Source organism: Pangasianodon hypophthalmus, chromosome 21 (genome assembly GCF_027358585.1).
Source record: "Pangasianodon hypophthalmus isolate fPanHyp1 chromosome 21, fPanHyp1.pri, whole genome shotgun sequence".
Classification (NCBI taxonomy): Eukaryota; Metazoa; Chordata; class Actinopteri; order Siluriformes; family Pangasiidae; genus Pangasianodon; species Pangasianodon hypophthalmus.
Window position 1 is genome coordinate 20152320 of NC_069730.1, and position 21065 is coordinate 20173384.

Genomic DNA, 21065 nt, shown 5'->3' on the forward strand with positions numbered 1-21065 from the left:
TTTTTTTTAACTAGACGAGTCTGAGACAGACATTTTTCAATAACGTCTAGATCATCGGCTTTAAACCTGAAAAATGTCGAGGGCTAGAAAATGCGGACTGAAGAAAGAATTAAGACTTTTTTTCTTTGCTGTCAAATGTAATACGATGTAACATAAAAGCAATGTAAATATGCAAAAAAAAAAATAATAATTAAAGACTAATACAGTGATATATGAATGAGAAGATGGCGAGTGTTGAAATTAATCTAATGAAGTTTGGTGTAATTTAACAAAAATGGCTTCCACACTCATTATTCAGCAGCACATAGAATAGCACTTGATCCAGTACAGACTGTTACATTCGTGTGCGCAGGATGTAGCTGATTCTGTCGTGGTTTTAATTCGCTATTTTTTTTTTGTTGAATTAATAAAATAACACCCCAGAAAAATGCACTTAGGTTCGAGGTCAGAATCGAGCGTAACTGAGACACGCCTCTGTTTTGGACAAACTCCGCCCCCGCGTGTGTAACGCTCACGTAGCTTCTGAATAGCGCTTAAGTCTGTAGTTTACGTGAGTTCTGAATTCTGACGTGCGGAATTTTGTTAATTTCTTGTTTTACTGTTTAACATGTGACCATTTTCATGGCATTTTATTGGTTGAATTTTGAAGCTGTTTTTTAAGGTGCTTTTCTGTGCATCACTTGTAAATTAAACTTCACACACACATACACACACACACACACACATTATTTCTGAAGATGTAAAAGCAGACGGACAGAAGTGCTGAGTGTGTGACTCATATTTCACTCCGAGTAAATATTAATACAGAGGGAGGGGGATTTAATGGGATTGAATTTTTAAAAAAAAAAGTAAAGGAGAGAGAGAGAGAGAGAGAGAGAGAGGTTTGGGGAGAAAAGAAGAGAAGGAAAAACAGGGGAAAGGAGAGAAATGTTTAGGGAGGAAAAGGAGAGAAGGAAAAAGAAGGGAATAAAGAAAAAAGTCTGAGAAACATGAAAAATGAGAAAGACGATTGAGAAGAAATGCGAAAAAGAAAGAAAGAGAGAGAGAGGGAGAGGAAAAGAGAAAGAAGAGAGGGAGAGGTGAGGAAAAAGTAAGAGAATAAGAGAGAAAAAAGAAAGGAAAGAAGGTAAAAGAAGTTAAAAAAACAGAGGGATAATATGAGAGGATTGAGAAAAAGAAAGGAGGCAGAAAAGATGGAAAAGAAGGAAAGTTAAAAATTTAAAGACAAGGACGTGAAGGGAGAACAAAAAAAGAGAGGAAAGAAAAGACAAAGAAGGAAAGGGAAACAGTGTGTGTATGTGTGTGTGCGTGTGTGTGTGTGTGTGTGAGATAGAGAGAGAGACAGAAGAGGAAGAGAAGCAGTGTGAGGGAGAGATGGAGAGAGAACAGGAGTGTGTGAGACGTTCGCACTCATCACCTTGACACACGAGTCGTCCTCTAATGTAAACATAAATATGAGAGTGTGTTCTCCGTTAGCTGTTGCTAGGCTACGTAGCATTAGCGAGGTGCGTATGTGTGCGCGCATGTGTGTGTGTGTGTGTGTGTGTGTATGTGTGTGTGTGTGTGAGAGAGAGAGAGAGAGAGAGAGTGTCATTGTTTTTTTTTCTCTGAGGGGTTCAGACATATGATAAAGAGCTGCTCTTGATAACGATTTACACACACACACACACACACACACACACACACACACAAACCTCTAAACACGATTTGTACCTAAACAGCTTTATAAAACAGCAGAATAATTATTTTAAAAATTCAATATTCACATTAAATAACAAACGTATTATCATCATCCTATAACATTTACATGTTAGGCCACGCCCCTTTTCTTCACCTCTGCCTTCAGTGCGATGAGCTAATGTCCATCTGGAGGAATGAATTTTTTCATTTAAATGAAGTATTTAAGTATAGAACACAAAGGCACTGTTATAGAGGTGTTATTAATCATTTATAAACATGTTATAAACATCTATACGTTTAAACATCGTTACGTAACGCCATTTCTGACCCGGAGTTACTGATTATTTTCCCATAGCAGCAGGTTCTGAAGTGATTTATTCCGCTTATACGACAGCAATTTGACAACGATTGCTTTTTTTATTTATTAAAGAATGACACGTTATAGTTTTTATCCATTTGTTGTTACATGTTGTGGAACGACTGCGAAAAACGCAGCTGGTTGTGTTACCGAGAAACCACAAAAACTCGTCTGTTGGAAAACTTAAAGTTACAGCTTTACCTCTGACTGTTACAAAGCGCTGACACTGGAGACTCCTTCCATAAATGTTACATAGACGTCTATAAACACCTGCATCACATCAGTGACTTTTAAAAATCCGTTTACGTGGAGTGTCCGCTGTACGAGTCCCTGTGAACGAGCCGTTGCTATAGAAACGATGACGTATCAGAACAAGTGCATTAATATTAATATAAACCTGCACTACTACTGTCAGAGGTGCAGCTATAGGAAATTAATCAACACCTTCCGACCAATCAGAATGCAGAGATCAGCAGTAACTGAATGTACACACAGTTCTTGTGGTTTGTTTGTTCCACAGTTGGTGTATAAAGAGGTTTTTGAGCAAACGATTGTGAAACAAACAGTGACAAAAAAAGCCAGCTGCAGCTGCTACACCAGCACCGTGTGTGTGTGTGTGTGTGTGTGTGTGTGTGTGCGCGTGTGTGTGTGTGTGCGTGTGTGTTTTTCTGTCGCTTTGCCATCATATCAGTGTTTGTCTACGGTACAGGTGTCCTGTGTGTGTTTGTTAGCTCACAGCTGATTACAGGCTTTTAGTGTCGTTAGCTTCATCCTGTCAGCAGTCAGCTGTTAAACAGAGGGAATAATACACAGCTTCATCTATCTATCTATCTATCTATCTGTCTGTCTGTCTGTCTGTTTGGTTTAGTTCTTCATTTTTTTTAATTCAATCCTTGGAAATTTCTAATGAAAAGCAAAATGGGGAGAGAGAATGAAAAGAGTTTAAGAGGAAATATTTATAATTAGAAGTTGTTACAGGATAAAAGAATGACATGAAGAAAGAGAGGGATTTATAGAGGAAAAAAAGATGAAATAAGGAAGAGAAGAAAGAAAAGCAGAAGAGAAAATTAATGATATGATTTAAAAATAAAAGACGAAGAAGAAGAAGAAGAAGAAATCAGATTTTGGGGTTTTGAAAAAAATGATGTGCAAAAAGCCAGGGGATCAGTTATTGTCTTGGGGGAAGGAAGGAAGTAAGGAAAGAAAGAAAGAAAGAAAGAAAGAAAGAAAGAAAGAAAGAAAGAGAGTTTATGTTCAGACGAGCCTGCTGATTGGTCAGATGCTATAACTCCCATTATGATGTCATCACCTGGCAGTTGGAATTCAAATCCAAACATCATCAGTGTGTTTTAATGTTTTAAAAGTTAAAAAAAAAAAAATCACACTTTGTACTGAAATAATCTTTGTTGAGTTCTGGACTGTGATTGGTCAGAAGAGAAGGTGTTGATTAATTCTCTAGAACTCGTTATATTACTACATCGTTGTTTCTATAGTAACAGATCACTCACATGGACGTGTACAGCAGACGTCCACATAAAAAGATTTTAAAAATTTTCTGTAAAGAGACGTTTATTTAATTAACATTTATGGAAGGAGTCTCCAGTGTCAGAGGTAGAAATGTAACTTTCATTTCTTTGACTTCCGATAAAAATGTACAAAGTTCTTTAATGAATAAAATAAAAGTTGTCATGGTGGACAAGTTGCTGTGCTGTAAGAGAGGAATAAAGCAGTCAGGGGTGTGCTGTTATGGGAAAATAATCAACTTCAGGGTGGCGACGTTAAAATGTGACGGTTTTATTGAAAAGAAAGAGAAATAAAGAGCTGAGCGAATGGGTCGTGTGTGCAGTAAACACTCCAGATGAAGAAGAAGAGCTGGGAGAAATAACAAGTCCACTAATTTGAGCTTGCAGTAGCGTAAATGACGCAGGCGGAGCCGGAGTGTGTGAGTGTGTGTGAGTGTGTGTGAGTGTGTGTGAGTGTGTGTGAAGTGTTCCAACTCGCTGGTGTGCAATAACTAAAGCCTTTAATCAGACTGAAAGTGCTGGGAGAGCGACTTTCTGACATGATGGACCCGAACGGCTCCTTCGTGCCGAGCCGAGTTCAGAGATCAATAACACTCTGAGCAATGGCGAGGAATAAATGTAGGAGCCTAATGTGGCTGAATTTCTCATTTAAGACGCGGTGTGCTAACCTCCTTAGCTCATTCCCTCGAGGAAATGGGGGATATGATTAGGAATTCGTTAGCGGGATTCTATTTTTATGCTGATGACACACTTTTCGCCTCGCCTCGCCTCGCCTTTCTTCTTCTCTGCTCTCTCTGCTCCTTCTCCTCTCCTCTCTCTCCTCTCCTCTCTCTGCTCCCTCTCTCTCCACTGTCTCTTTTCTCTCTCCTCTGACTTTCCTCTCTCTATCCTCTCTATCCTCTCTCTCCTCTCTCTTCTCTCTCTCTCTCCTTATTCCTCCCCCTCTCTCTTCTCTCTCTCTCTCTCTCTCTCTCTCCTCCTTCATGTCTCTCCTCTCTCTATCCTCTCTCTCCTCTCCTCTCTCTCTCTCTCCTTATTCCTTCCCCTCTCTCTTCTCTCTCTCTCTCTCTCTCTCCTCCTTCATGTCTCTCCTCTCTCTATCCTCTCGCTGCTCTCTCTCTCTCCTCTTTCTCCTCTCTCTTCTCTCTCTCTCTCCTCCTTCATGTCTCTCCTCTCTCTATCCTCTCTCTGCTCTCTCTCTCTCCTCTTTCTCCTCTCTCTTCTCTCTCTCTCTCCTCCTTCATGTCTCTCCTCTCTCTATCCTCTCTCTGCTCTCTCTCTCTCCTCTTTCTCCTCTCTCTCTTCTCTCTCTCTCCTCCTTCATGTCTCTCCTCTTTCTATCCTCTCTCTGCTCTCTCTCTCTCCTCTTTCTCCTCTCTCTTCTCTCTCTCTCCTCCTTCATGTCTCTCCTCTCTCTATCCTCTCTCTGCTCTCTCTCTCCTCTTTCTCCTCTCTCTTCTCTCTCTCTCTCTCTCCTCCTTTATGTCTCTCCTCTTTCTATCCTCTCTCTGCTCTCCTCTCTCTGCTCCCCCTCTCTCTCCTCTCTCTTCTCTCTCTCTCCTCATTCCTCCCCCTCTCTCTTCTCTCTCTCTCTCTCTCTCTCTCTCTCCCCTCCTTCATGTCTCTCCTCTCTCTATCCTCTCTCTGCTCTCTCTCTCTCTCCTCTTTCTCCTCTCTCTTCTCTCTCTCTCCTCCTTCATGTCTCTCCTCTCTCTATCCTCTCTCTACTCTCTCTCTCTCCTCTTTCTCCTCTCTCTTCTCTCTCTCTCCTCCTTCATGTCTCTCCTCTCTCTATCCTCTCTCTGCTCTCTCTCCTCTCTCTTCTCTCTTCTCTCTCTGCTCCCTCTCCTCTCTCTATCCTCTCTCTATCCTCTCTCTGCTCTCTCTCTTTCCTCTCTTTCTCCTCTCTCCTCATTCCTCCCCTCTCTCTTCTCTATCTCCTTTCTCCTCATCCCTCTCTCCTCTCTCTTCTTCCCTTTCCCTCTCTCTCTCTCCTCATTCCTCTCTCTCCACTCTCTTGTCTCTCTCCTCTTTCCTCTCTCTCTCCTCTCCCTATCCTGTCTCTCCCCTGTCTCTCTCCTCTCTCTCGTCTCTCCCCTCTCTCTCCTCTTTCCTCTCTCCTCTCTCTCTCTCTCCACTCTCTTGTCTCTCTCCTCTTTCCTCTCTCTCTCTCCTCTCCCTATCCTGTCTCTCCCCTGTCTCTCTCCTCTCTCTCTCGGCCGCAGATTCGAGACGTCGTGTCGTTTGCCGAGTTTGATTTTCCCTCCGCTCGCTATTGTACGGGACACGTTTTGATTAGATTAGAGCCAGGACTGTCACATGGATGAGCGTATCTGTGAGAAATACTTTATTAAGTTAAAAGAAATCGTCTCCTCTGTGTTTGATGAACTCTCTGGAACTGACAGTGATATTAGGGAGAGAAACATAATGCAGCATTTCTGGACGTGTGAGGATCACACAGCCGGAGGGAAGGAGGATAAACGCAATGAGATTACGCCACATTCATTATAATATCTGTGAATTTCTGTCTGTACGTTCTCATATACAGCATCATGTATAAGGGAGAACATTTGGAAGATATTACATTGTTCAGCTGCTTTCACACTTTTACATGTAATTCTACAGGAACGTGTTCACGTAACAAGCTAGTTCCTGTTCTCTTACGTTACAGCAGCTATAAACAGTCGTTCCCTCACCAGCCTCTTTTTTTTCTCTCTCTTTTCAAGTTAATAAGCCAAAAAAAAATGAAGCTTGATGCATTTCATTTACGCTTTACCTCTGACTGTTATAAAGCCCTGACACTGGAGACTCCTTCCATAAATATCAATTAAATAAACATTTCCTTACAAAAAACTTCACCATATCAACGATTTTTAAAAATCGTAGTCTACCATACACGTCCCCGTGAATGAGCTGTTGCTATAGAAACGATAATATATTAGAATGAGCGTATTAATATTAATATAAACCTGCGATTTGCAGCAGCACTACTGTCGGCTCAACAAGTACCGTGTATGCTTAGGTAGCTAGCTAACTAACTTAGCTGATACTAGGAATGAACCCCATAAAATTGTGGTTACCATGGTGAAAATCCCAGTCGCATCCTCCAAGCTAGCTCGCTAGCACTTGACCAGCCGTTTAGCTAATTTTAGGCTAGCTGGCATGGTAGGAAGACATTTCTAATTTGCATATTCATGTATATTTTAATGAGGATAAAGCCTCAGTTCCTCATTATTAGGCATTAAAACTGATTATACATAATGCATAGTCATGTTTATCTGCTAATCTTATGAAAATATCGAACTTACTAAATATATAATTGAATATTTGCTAATAGCGATGCACGGCAGGTAAATATGGCCACCTTGTTCCAGCTCTCTATATTTATTTTCTCATATGGAAGAGTGAGAATAATAGCGAATCCCTCTATCAGCTTGGCTCGGCTGCACTATCGGGTATTGTGTCTGTCCAAACAGGGCTCGGATTCTCTGGACAGAGGCGGCGTGGCTTTGCGTTTGTTTTCCAGTGAAAGCGAGGGATGAGGGGGGAGATTACACATCCTGACGGCCGTGATTAATCACCGCTCACCAGACATCTGAATAGAACTCGGGAAAGGTTTAACTTTTTAATTCATCCCACACGCAATCTATTCGAACCAGCTGCTGCCTCGCCTCGCGCCGCCTTTTCCCAGTGACCACTGCTCCTGTTCTCTCTCTCTCTCTCTCTCTCTCTCTCTCTCTCTCTCTCTGTTTCCTTGGCTTTCATAATTATCTGGGGAACAGGGGACGGCGAGAGCAGTTGTTCTTTTCTGAGAACGTTTTGGCCACATCGCACCGGCTCTCGTTATGCTCCGATTGTCGCCCGGCTTTTATTGTGGAAATTATTAATTTGAGGGAACAATAAGGAAATTGGTTATTTTTCTACAAAAAAAAAAAAAAAGAAAGAAAGAAAGAAAGAAAAAAGCCCCCTTTGCGAACAAGGCGATCGTTTTCCTGTGGAGGAAAAAAATAAAACAGAGCACATGTCACAGAGAGGATGAAAACACTTTTTTTTTAAATGGCCCTGTCTCTAACCGCCTTTATTTTCCCAACTCGCTTTCAAGCTGCTCCGATATCTATCTCTCCGGAGGAGGAAAAGACGGAGACGCACTCATCAAAACCAACTGGGGAGCACAAATATCCGTCTCTCTCGCTCTCTCCCTCTCTCTCTCTCTCTCTCTCTCTCTCACACACACACACACATATATATATATATATATATATATATATATATATAGATATATATATATATAGATAGATAGATAGACAGATAGACAGACAGACAGATAGATAATGACTGTATGAAGTGAAAAACACACACAAAGACACACACCAAAAACCTTCAAATTATCAAATTATTCATATAGAATAAAAGATGAAAAAAAACACTGCACGGGGTCAAATTTGGAAAATTAGGAAATCTGAAATATTTACATCAAATTTATGCTTTTACAATATACTGTATATGACGTCACTAAAAACACCGCAAACATTATTAAGTTTATTTTCCTACAACAGCACGTCCCGAAGTGTTTTATTCCTCTTACACCACAGCAGCTCACCAACCATTACTGTGTTTTATTTAATAAGAACGAAATGTTGTAGTTTTTTCCATTTATAGTTACATTTAAAGTCTGTGAAAAGAGTTAATTCCTGTTGTCGCTTATGTTATAGCAGCTGTAATCAGTCGTTCCCTCACCAGCCTCTCTTTATTCTCTCTCTTAAAGTTAATAAGAAATAAAAACTGCAGCTTGTTACGTTACAGAGAAACCGCACAGAAGCGTAAACTCCTCTGTCCTGAAGATGTCGGAAAACTTAAAGTTACAGCTTTACCTCTGACTGTTACAAAGCGCTGACACTGGAGACTCCTTCCATAAATGTTAAATAATCAACCATATCAATGATTATATTAATCTGTTTATTATTAGTGAAGCGTAATGAGCTGTTGCTATAGAAACGGTAACATATTAGAACGAGTGTGTTAATATAAACCTGTGATTTGCAGCTGCACTGCTGTCAGAGCTGCTGTTATAGAGAATTAATCAACACCTTCTCTTCTGACCAATCAGAATCCAGAATATATTCAACATGCAATTATCGCAGACGTGTGCAGGTATTTTACGATATTTAACATACGCATTATTATTATTATTATTATTATTATTATTATTATTATTATTATTGTGAGCTATTTTGTGTGATTTATTCTCACTATTGTTCCTTTTATTTAATCTGAGAAGCTAATAATTGGTTAGATAATTAGCTAGCTATGTTTCCTGCAAGTCCACACTTTCCGAAAGAAAAGAGATAATTGAACAAAAATCCTAGTGGTGTTTTTGTTTTTCAGCGCATTAACCAGCGAGCGTCTGTGAATAAAGAAATGTTTCATGATGATGTACGACGAAGTCGAACGAGACGCAGCCTGGGTTCATTATGCAGCCCAAAAAATAAATGGTTCGGTGTACGTGCATTAATTTTTTATCATGATAATATTGCAAACGGTGATATTAAAATTTAATATCCACACACGCTTAGAGTCATGTCGCCCTGCTTGTGTTGTGTTGTGTGTGTGTGTGTGTGTGTGTGTGTGTTCATTTAAAGTCAGCACACAGAGGAAGCACACTGAGACCATCTGCAGTCATAGCATGTGTGTGTGTGTGTGTGTGTGTGTGTACAGAAAGATGAACAGGTCTTCCGAGGCCAGTCTCCCTCATGAGACAAACAGCGTGTGGAATTATTTACCTGCGGATCCCCTCGTCCTCGCCGCTGACATTATTCAGGCCTGATCCTTTAAACAGCTGCTCGGTTTTGCTTAGATTGGACCTGATCCAGTCACAAAGACAGAAATGTAAGGAACGGAGGGGAAGTGTGACCAGGTTCTGTCCTCCCAGTGCGCAGTATGGATCATCTTCTCAGAACAAGGCCGTCTGAAGGTTAACCCTTATTCACGCTTCCATATATATATATATATATATATATATATATATATATATATATATATATATATACATATATATTAAACAGGGTTACTTTTTTTAATAAAATGTACAAAATATTCAGAGGCATAACACACGTACAGCACAGCTCATTCCACACGTGTCACAAAACGTCGCTTTGTGCTATAGCGATGTTCACGTGAGATCAAAGTCATCGTTACAGTTCCTCCATATTTAACCACGTCAAAACGTCAAACCAACACGTTCAATAATCACATCGTACTGGCTACCTGCTGAGAAACAGGACTAACCAATCACAATCCTGGATTAGTTCATTATTTATTTTACATTTAAGGAAGGAGTCTCCAGTGTCAGTGCTCTATGACGGTCAGAAGTAAAGCTGTAATTTTCAGAAAAAAAAATCTAAATATCAATAAGGTTATACTTTATGTGTGAAAATTATTTGTAACTTTTTGCTAAATTGCAGGTTTATATTAATGCATTCGTTCTAATACGTTATCGTTTCTATAGTAACAGGTCATTCGGAGGAAGTCGTACGGCAGACGCTCCACTGATAATAAACGGATTAAAGAATTTGTTGATATGATGAACTATTTCTTTTCTAATATCTTCAGGACAGAGGAGTTTACACTTCTTCGCGGTTTCTCGGTAACATGACAAGATTGACTTGAAAAGAGAGAATAAAGAGAGGCTGGTGAGGAAGCGACTGTTTATAGCTGCTGTAACGTAAGCGAGAACAGGAACTAACTCGTTTCGCCGACGTTCCACAACATTAAATGTTACTATAAATGGATAAAAAGTAAAAAATTGTAATTGTTGATTTTCACGCTATGTTTTACAGCATATCTACATCACAATCTCAGACTCTAATGGATCTATAAACCTCCTTTTTCTGTCTGACTCGTGTGTGTGTGTGTGTGTGTGTGTGTGTGTGTGTTTTTCCCTCCCACCTGCTCGGCTGTCACGCGAGTCAGAGCGGTGAGAAATCCCAGAGCACTCGACACACACTGGAGTGGAAACGGCGCCGATTAGAGCTCGAGCAGAGAGAAAGGCGACGCCCGCAAACTGGATAAAGACGTCAGATACACTCAGCACGGGCAGAAAGCTCTGTGTGTGTGTGTGCGTGTGTGTGTGTGTGTGTGAGTGAGAAAGAGAGAGGCATTTGGTGTGTCAGGAGTGACGGTGATGAATTGTACAGTTTGTTGTCAGGTGTGTGATGACGCAGTGTTGTGATAAGATAATACGCACTTTTCACAGGTGTGTGTGTTCACACAGGATCAGGATTAATCACCAGATCACTCTCATTTTTTTCCCTTTCCTCTCCTTACTTTAATAACAATAACTTTAATAATATCAATAATACCAATGAATAAATAAATACTAATTAATAAATGAACACATTTGGATTCCTTGGCCTACTTTTAATCACCTAGAATACAACTGATTCAACTGAATCACTTACTAGCTATATGACTCTTCTGATTCTTGACTATTAAGCCCTGAATTAATATGTTAATATGTTAATTATTTATTTCAGTGCTTAATTTCTGTATTTTTTTAGTACTGCTGACATTTTTCAATATAAAAACACACTTAAACAGTGCCTTCACACTAACAATGTGAACGAGTCATCTTGTTTTGAACGAGTCACTAAGGTGAACGAATCAGAGTCACTCTTTTTGTTCATTTCATGCTGCTGATGGGATTCGGGATTACAAACCACGATCAAGCATCAGCGAATCAGCGAATCAGTGAATCAGCGAATCAGCAAATAACCTCGATATATCAATTTGACATATATTTACATGATTTGTATATTTATATTTGTTTGTCGTTGTTTTATAAACATTTGTCAATTGTGTATGTTGTATATCTAATTAGGTTTGTGTATGTGAACCTACTTTCTCATCCTCTGAGTCAATGAATCATTTGGCCGTGACTGAGATTCGCTCAGCTCTCATTTAGTGAATCAGTTAATCAGTGAGTTCAATGAATCAATTTCATGAATCAATCTGATTCAGTCGGCGTTTCTGTTCATGCAGAGTGAAAAATAATTCTTCTACACACAGATTTACGAGCTTACACAAAATAACACAAAACAGCACCAAAGCATTTAGGCTTAAACGACTCGAGTCATTAACAAGTTCAACTATAAGTGAAAGACGAGAGTCTACTGAGGAACAAGCAACGTTAGAATTAAGATTTGCTCAATTTTATGCAAATTAGGTATGACAGGGTAATGTGAGCGATCCAAACGATAGATTCGGAACATTTTCAGACGGACAAACACTTTGTTACATGGTTCTACATGGAAGCTTTAAGGGTTCTCCCAGAGGAACAGCCGAAGAACCTTAACGGCCCAGTTTTAATTCTTTATATCAACATAGATGTGGACTTCAGGAGCAGAACTGACCCAGAATTCACCGCAGTCTGGACTAATTTCTTTCCAGTTCCAAAAAAACTATATATTTATATAATAACAATAATAATAAGAAGAAGACGTTAATTATATGTAGGTCAATTGTACTGTACTATATTGTATATAACTGTCACTTTATCTCTATAATTTTATTACATTATAATTTTCTAGGTCACTAATATTTTATATTATGTTTAATAATAATAATAATAATAATAATAAAATGAGCTCAAGGATAGGCACAAAAATTTGAATTGCTTAAATTTAAAAAAATATTTTGCACACATCTAAGAGTCTCGGGGTTTGAAATATATGTAGGATAAAAACTACATGCTGCTTCACCGTGTTTAGTTTGAAACAAACGTTTTTACTGTCGGAGCACGTGAGTAAAAGAGTTTCTAATTTCTAATGAATTGATGTAAAAAAAAATATGAAGTGATACTGAACTCAAAGTTGAGGACTGTACAGTATAGAAGTGTTTCTGTGGTGAGAGAAAGAGAGACACAGAGAGAGAGAGAGAGAGAGAGAGAGAAAGAGAGAGAGAGAGGATGATTTAGATGATTCAGGAATGTAGAGGAGGAGTGAAGGTGAGGTCAGGGTGACGGATAGGAGATGGGTCAAAGGTCAGCGTCTGTGAAACCTCCATCACCTCCATACACGGCACTTTCCTCCTCCATTACTGACCCTGTTTATAACCCATCAGCACAGAGAGAGAGAGAGAGAGAGAGAGAGAGAGAGAGAGAGGACACGTAAGAGACTCTTTCATTTACTCTCCTTTACAATCTCATATTAAAAAGGCAAACATCGTCGCTGATAAAAATGGAGATACGGCGGTCATGACGTCTACACGAGCCCCAAAACCACGACGGTCTTATCGAGTCGAAGGACGAGACTTGAACAATCGCTCATGGAGGAAAGTGTGCCTTTTAAAGGAAGTTCATTTCAAATACACAAAACCCCCTCGCTTTAATCAGCTCCTTTCAGCCTTTTCATTTAAAAAAAAAAAAAATCAATTACGTCGAACACCTGAACTAACACTACATCCGAGCCAATTTGCCGTGATAGCAAACCGCCTAGCAGAGAATTAGCAATGGTAATGGCTGCATTGATTTGATATTTTTGGCCAGGCAGGAGCACAAAGGCGGCGTCTCGTCCCTCTTTTTTTTTCCCGCAGCTCCTTTTGTTGAGTGGCGAATGAAGGCGCGTCAGCTCGATCACAGAAGGAAAATGTCATTTCCCCTTTCATTAAGGCCGCCATTATGCTTTCCATTTGTAGCCTAGCCAAGCGTGCCATTGTCTCGCTAATCAGAACGAGGATGAGTTCGTCCTAGCGTTCGTACGAACAAAGACACACAGCTTCACAGAGGGGGGAAAAAAAACACCACTAAAAACATTCTCATCACAATTCAATCTGTACCCCAGAGTTTGCCTTGAAATTACTGAACCTCCAACAATTAGTGAGGCAGAGAACAGCGCGGCAGCGACAATGAGGCCTCGCGAGCTTTTTTTTTTGTTCAAGGAAATGCAATTACCGCAGCCGCTGATTGGGCCGAGGTCCAAGTGTCCTCGCGGTAAAAAAGCAGCAGCATAAGCAGTTATCTTAAAGAGTGGAGTTATGAATCCCCTGACCCAGTCCAGTCCCGGAGTGGAGTATATTCATCATATCGGCGCTCGCCGGAGCCGGTCTGCTGGGAAAACGCAGTCCATAAATCTCACAGCGCTCACTTAATGAAGCTCGCTGTTCCCTCGCGAAAAAGCACACAGAGACTCACGACTGCTACATGCTCAGGTGAAAAAGGAGGACCTGACACACACACACACACACACATACACCTGACACCTGGCACTTGGTATACGTAACATAACCTAACATCCCATAGTAATCAAGCAGGACAGATTTCATCACTTCATATAATAATAATAACAATAATAATAATAATAATAATAATAATGTTTAAGCAGAGATACTGTACTATTCCCACCCTGATTTGAGTTGATTGTTTTCCCATAACAGCATGTCCTCGAGTGTTTTATTTCTCTTAATTCACAACAATGTTCCAACAAGTAAAATTTTTTTATCCGTCATCTTTTATTCATACTTTTTATCCTTTTATAGTTACATTTAATGCCGTGGAGGATCCCTGAAACCTTCCAGATTCCAGAATAATAATAATAATAATAATCCAGCTAGGAAAAGCCGATGTGTGTAGCGCAGCAGGCTGTGGGATTAGGGCTCTGTTATTCTATACCGATACTGATCTGATATCCTGAACTCGATACCGATACCAAAACAATATTTTTTTTAGATACTTCTGTTCTAAATGTGACAACTAAGCTAACTTTCTCAGTCGCTAGCTGCTAACTGACCTGCAGATACATTCTCTCCTGAAAACATTAGTGTTTGGTCGTGGTGTTTTGCCTGGATTCTGTAATCTAAAGCGCTGAAAGAGGAGTGCTGCTGTTCACGCAGTCGAAAATTTTCCTTCTCGATGGAGTTTAATCTCGTGTTTAATCAAATTTTTAGCATGTTTAGCATATTAGCTGACTTAACAACTACTTAAGATGTTTTTATGCACCTGTTTTTTACTCTTACGATATAACTTTTGTCCTAAGTATCAAAAAAAATATTTTTCAACACTCGTTAGTACCGAAATGTTTCATTTGGTGCATTTTGGGTACCGATTTTCGGTACCCAGACCTCAGTGGGATTCAGAGTCACTAGCATGCTAGCACAACTAATGCTGCAATCGACTTGAGGTCGTAATGTGTAATTCCCGACCTCCAACCAAAAAAAACCTTCCCACAACTCGGAATTCCTACTCAGGAACTCCTCAACCCCGAGTTCAGCAAGTGACGTCAAATCAAAATGGCCGCTCGCAGCATCAGCAGTAAACACAGCAGCACTTCTTAGCTTTAAATGAGTTACACTGTATATACACACATTAGCTTTCGATCAATCAGCACACAGACGCATTCACCTGTTAAATCTGTAACACTGACTCTGCACTTCACTGTGTGAGGAGGAAATATACATCACTCATCACAGTTAGCTCACTAGCTTGTTGCTAACAAAAGACCAACATGGTGCCGTCCATGTTTTTTCATACAGCAGCTCAAATGCACTGAGGTAAAAACTGACATAATTCCGAGTAAGATGAATGTACACAAGTTTAAACGTACACAGCAAATGAAAACTTCTGTCTAGTCAATGAAAATATTCAGTCGGATCCAAAAATCTGAACAAAAATGAACCGTCAAGAACCTGAGACTAAAATAAACATTCTGACAGAGATGCAGCAGGGTCCATGGGAAAGAACCGCATCCTGGGTTCTCCATGAGGATGACTGGTGATGAGAGGGAATAAAGTGTGGAGAGAAGCAGCAGATCCGCGCTTGTCATCGTCCACAGCTCAGGAGAGAGGGTTTGATGGATGATCTTCTCCTCCCAGAGAGAAGCGAAGGATCTCCTGCCTGTACGAGTCTGTTTATGAGTCCTGATAGACTCGTCGTCCTCTTAATAAACGCCACTGACGTGTCAGCAGCGGGCCGAGTCGAACCGTCATGAAGAAAAACGAAAACTCAGTCTGTCTTTAGCAGCACACACAAACACACACACACACACACAAACACACACATAGCTTAGACAGGAGACTCTGGAAATCTCAGAATCTTCAAAGAAATTTTACTGATAAAAAAATTTTAATGAAAACTGAGCTAACTGTTAGTGGATTAGCAGGTTAGCAAGCTAGTGAGTTAGTATCATTATCTGTGTACTGTTGTGTTACTGTACCATTTTGATGTTTTGAGATTTTTTTCAAAATCATTTTCATTCTTCCTGCCAGTAGAGTTCTGATTTATTTTTAACTGTTTTTTTAATATATAAACTGTTGTTGCTGTTGTTGTTGTTGCTGTTGTTGTTGTTGCTGCTGCTGCTGCTGCTGTCAGTGGTGCTGTTGCTGTTGTTGCTGTTGTTGTTGGTGTTGCTGCTGTTGGTGGTGTTGCTGTTGTTGTTGCTGCTGTTGTTGTTGGTGTTGCTGCTGTTGGTGGTGTTGCTGTTGTTGTTGCTGCTGTTGTTGTTGGTGTTGCTGCTGTTGTTGGTGTTGCTGTTGTTGTTGCTGCTGCTGTTGTTGGTGCTGCTGTTGTTGTTGCTGCTGCTGTTGTTGGTGTTGCTGTTGTTGCTGCTGTTGTTGGTGTTGCTGTTGTTGCTGCTGCTGCTGTTGTTGTTGCTGTGGTTGTTGTTGCTGTTGTTGGTGGTGCTGTCGTTGTTGTTGCTGTTGTTGTTGTTGCTGTTGTTGTTGCTGTGGTTGTTGTTGCTGTTGTTGGTGGTGCTGTCATTGTTGTTGTTGTTGCTGTTGTTGTTGTTTTTCCATGCAGTAGTGTAATAGCTTTCTAACGTTGAAAGAATAGAAAACAGTGTTGCATTAGTCTGTTAAAAACTAGTTCATGCTTTTGTTACCTCTAGGTTGGATTATTGTAATGCCTTACTGTCTGGATGTTCCAGTAGGAGCATCAACAAGCTCCAGTTAGTCCAGAATGCAGCAGCGAGAGTCCTTACTAGAACCAGAAGATATGACCACATCACCCCTATCTTATCCACACTGCATCGGCTCCCAATTTTGTATTGATTATAAAATACTACTATTGACCTATAAAGCACTAAATGGTCTCGCGCCACAGTACCTGAGTGAACTTTTGGTCTTTTATGATCCGCCACGCCTACTCAGATCAAAAGGTGCAGGCTATTTGTTGGTACCTTGATTAGTGAAGCCTACAGCTGGGGGTAGAGCTTTCTCTTACAAAGCCCCACAGTTATGGAACAGCCTTCCACTTAGTGTTCGGGGCTCAGACACAGTCTCAGTGTTTAAGTCTAGGCTGAAAACATATTTGTTTAGTCAAGCCTTTAGTGAATAGTTTTTTCTTAGGTAAAGGAGCAGATCTGGAGGGTTCACAGGCACAGAGTGTTGTGGTGAACTGGGATGTTTGGATGCTGTCGCCCCCCCACTCTCTCACACGTTCACTCAGGTTTGTAGACGGTGGAGTGGCTGGCTGCTTTATGTCCCAGGGTGCCCCCAGGGTGATCCATCCTGATGCCCTACTTCTGTTCGGAGTTCTCATCACTTGGAAATCACTCGCTGCTGCTGACGATGGCCTCCAACATGGGCAGCCTGAAGATCATTGAGATTACTGAGGATGGAACCACTTAGAAACCATGAAGATAGCTTTGGACTGCAATTCATATGAACAGTATTGAACAGCTGATAACTTCAATAATCCAGACTTCATGTTAAAACTGTAATGAATTTGGAAATAACTCTGATGCGCCTATTCATAAGTTGCTCATAAGCTCATAAGTTACACATACAATCTTGCAAACTAGACAGCATCAATGTTTTATGAGCGTTCTTTTTTGCATTTTAAACATTTTTTACTTCAATTGGGATGTTGGAATAATAAAATTCTGACTTTTGTTTTGCAAAATAAGGTTATGTTATAAAGAGTATTTACATGAGGATGCCTTAAGGATTTTTACACCACCCTAAAGTTGATTATTTTCCAGTAACAGCATGTTCCCAAGTGTTTTATTCCTTGTATATCACAGACACTCTTAACAATTTTTAATTATTAAAGAATAACGTGTACATTTTATCCATTTATAGTTACATTTAACGTTGTGGTATATCTGTAAAACAAGTTAGTTCCTTTTCTCACTTATGTTATAGCAGCTTTAAACAGTCGTTCCCTCACCAGCCTTTCTTTTTTTCTCTCTCCTGAAGCTAATAAAACAAACAAACAAAAAAAACACAGAAACTGAGAAACTGCAAAGAAGTGTAAACTCCTCTGTCCTGAAAATGTCAGAAAACTTAAAGTTACAGCTTTAGTTCTGACTGTTACAAAGAGCTGACGCTGGAGACTCCTTCCATAAATGTTAAACAAACGCCTCCTTACTTAAAGAAAACTGAAATGACGAGGTTTCTATAAATTATTGCTTGTAGTATAAAGAATATATAGTTGAAAATCATCTGGTTGAACTTACTGAGAGTCAAAACTTTATCACAGAATTGTCACAGAATAGAACGTTATTGGAATTCATAATTTCATAATTTCATTTGATATACAATTAAAAAAAAAAATTCTAAGCACAAAAATGCTTATTTACAAACTTAGTATCTAAATCTCAGTGGCAAAAATATCATTCCACAGCAATTGACGCGTTTATGTCATGCCGATGCTGTTGACGTTACTGACGTCATGTTTGTTTTAGAAAAACACAAAAAAAAAACGGATAGTTAGTTTGAAATTTTTTGCAATTATTACAAATTATTACAATATTTACCTAGAATTTTCTACTTAGAGATAGTGGAGAAAGAAAAATGAGAAAAATTCAGAAATTCAACCCTGATGATAACTGAATAATTGGATAATAAAAGAAATGAAACACCGTCCATAGCATAAAAATTCTCCGAACGCCCGCAGAGTGTTACGGCACGTCTCGAGGGTGAAATATATGCAATATTCCCAAAAGTGTTTTCCGTGTCAAAAGCGATTGGCGCCGTCCCCCCCGGGCGGAGAGTGACAGCTCGAACGGCGCTCGCTCTCTTTACATAACTGTCCAATCAGATTAATCCAGCGGGGAGGCAGCCTAAATTATGCAGAGACTCTGGAAAACCCTGAATACGTTAGCATATCATTTTCTATTTGCCGGTGGGTTTAACTCTAATGGAGAGAGAGAGAGAGAGAGTGAGAGAGAGAGAGAGAGAGAGAGAGAGTGTGTGTGTGTGTGTGTGTGTGTGTGTGAGAGAGAGAGAGAGAGAGAGTAATATCATGGGGGGTTGGGTGATCAAACAAAGATTAAAATGAATAAATTCAGTAGTTAAATATGCACAAAATATTGAGAGCGTGGCGTGTTAAGTGGGGATTTTTTTTCTGTTCCAATACACACACGTCCTTTGTTTAAAACATGCATCAGCATTTTAAAATAATAAATAAACTGTATTTCTGTTTCATTTGTGTTTCACGTTTTGCATTTTTACAACGAATTTAAAGCAAAATGTCAATTTATAGAACTCAAAAGCAGTTTACGGAAAAGTCACGAGACGAGCAGAGAGATATTGTTCTGACAGCCGCAGAGAATCTGAATGAGTGCGCAAACACACACACACACACACACACACACACACACACACACACACTGTTTCAAACACACACACACACACACACTGTTTCATACACAAACACGCACACAGTATTTCAGTATTACACACACACTATTACACACACACACAGTGACACACACACACACACACACACTGTTTCACACACACACACACTATTTCACTATTACACTATTACACACACCCACACACTACTATAAACACACACACACACTATTTTACTCACACACATACACACGCTCTATTTCAGACACACACACACACACACACACACACTCTATTTCAATATCACACACACACACACAAGCACACACTATTTCAAACACACACACACCATTACACACACTCTATTTCACTATTACACACACACCCGCACACTATTTCAAACACACACACACACAAGCACCCACTATTACACCCACACCCACACACTATTTCAAACACACACACACACACACACACACTATTTCAAACACACACACACACACAAACACACACATACACACACACCCACACACTATTTCAAACACACACCCCCACACACACACACAAAAAAGAAGAAAAGAGGAAAAAAGGAAAGAAATAATCTTCTTCACTGCTGCTGGTTTATAGAGTCGACTGCCACGGACAATATCCGGTTATTTTTCACCGGCGTCTCTGTCACGATTCAATCTCCCGAGCCGCTGTATAATGCCTGGTTAAAGGCAGCAGGGTGTGAAATGGTGTTTTCGAATAAATGAAAGTGACTCGGAAACAGAGGGCCGCAGAGATATTAGCGTGTCAGAGCTGACAGACACGAACGCCGACGAGAGCCGAAGTCATCCGCCTCAACATCCAAGATCCTCACACCAAACCCCCCGGATTAAAAAAGAGAGAGAGAGAGAGAGAGAGAGAGAGAGAAAAAGAAAGAAAAAAAAGCAGCAGCGCCGCCGGATTGCTGATGTGTCTCCGGCACACACTCTGTGACGCTAACGTAACCACGAGAGGAGGTTATTTTCACCCGCACTATCAGGGGACTCGATGAGGGTGTCCTTCTTCCTTTAGCTCCCCGAATTGCTTTTACTAAATCTATCACTTCCTCTTTTTTATTTATTTATTTATTTATTTATTTATTTACTTACTTATTTATTTATTTTTTGTGGAGTTCAATCAAAAGTCTGGGTCTCTTTTTTTAGATCACGGTGAACTGTTTTATCTCAAAATTTCTCACAAAAAACCCTCAGATTATCCTAAACATTATACATGCACAATCTTATAATAATATATTCCACGTGTAGCTGTGGTGTAGGAGGAATAAAACGCCCGTGGCATGCTAGCGTAGGAAAATAATCAACGATTAACCCTACTTACTGTTACCACACCGAAGCGGATGATTTTCCTATAAAGCCACGTCCACGAGTGTTTTATTCCTCCTACACCGCAGCAATTCATTACTAAAAAAACAACACGTCATACTTTTTATCCATTTATAATTGTATTTAACATCCGTGAAACAAGTTCGTTCCTGTTCTCACTTACGTTATAGCAGCTATAAACAGTCGTTCCTTCACCACCAGACAGAAAAACAAAGATCGAGAAACTGCAAAGAAGCGTAAACTCGTCTGTCTTGAAGACATCAGAAAACATAAAGTTACAGCTCTACCTCTGACACTGGAGACTCCTTCCATAAATGTCACATAAACATCTCCTCACTGAAAACTTCACCATATCAACATACCATATTATTTTACCCGTTTCTTATCAGTGGAGCGTCCACCGTGTGAGTCCCTGTGAATGAGCCGTTACTATAGAAACGGCATCAGAACCAGCGCATTAATATAAACCTGTCACAGCTGCTGTTATTATTAGAAAGTTAATCAACACCTTCCGACCAATCAGAATCCAGAATTGGACAGCGCTGTGGTAGGTAAATATGTGTT

At 40.0% G+C, this 21065-nt stretch overlaps 1 protein-coding gene across 3 annotated transcripts in view; it reads right to left on the bottom strand.

The window, feature by feature from the left end:
- Positions 1-12282: 12282 nt before the first annotated feature.
- Positions 12283-21065, bottom strand: part of LOC128317139 (myb-like protein I) — a 53932-nt gene continuing 45149 nt past the window's right edge. Inside the window, exons 3-5 of one of the 3 annotated variants that reach the window (XM_053227581.1) lie at positions 16460-17139; positions 15765-16363; positions 12283-15558 (exon numbers count right to left, since the gene is read on the bottom strand). In XM_053227581.1, coding sequence (XP_053083556.1) covers positions 15801-16363; positions 16460-16553 — 657 coding nt within the window. In that variant the 5' untranslated portion in view covers positions 16554-17139 and the 3' untranslated portion in view covers positions 12283-15558; positions 15765-15800. Of the gene's footprint in view, positions 15563-15764; positions 16364-16459; positions 17140-21065 lie in introns of all 3 variants that reach the window. The other 2 variants (XM_053227580.1, XR_008300657.1) reach the window with 2 other exon arrangements.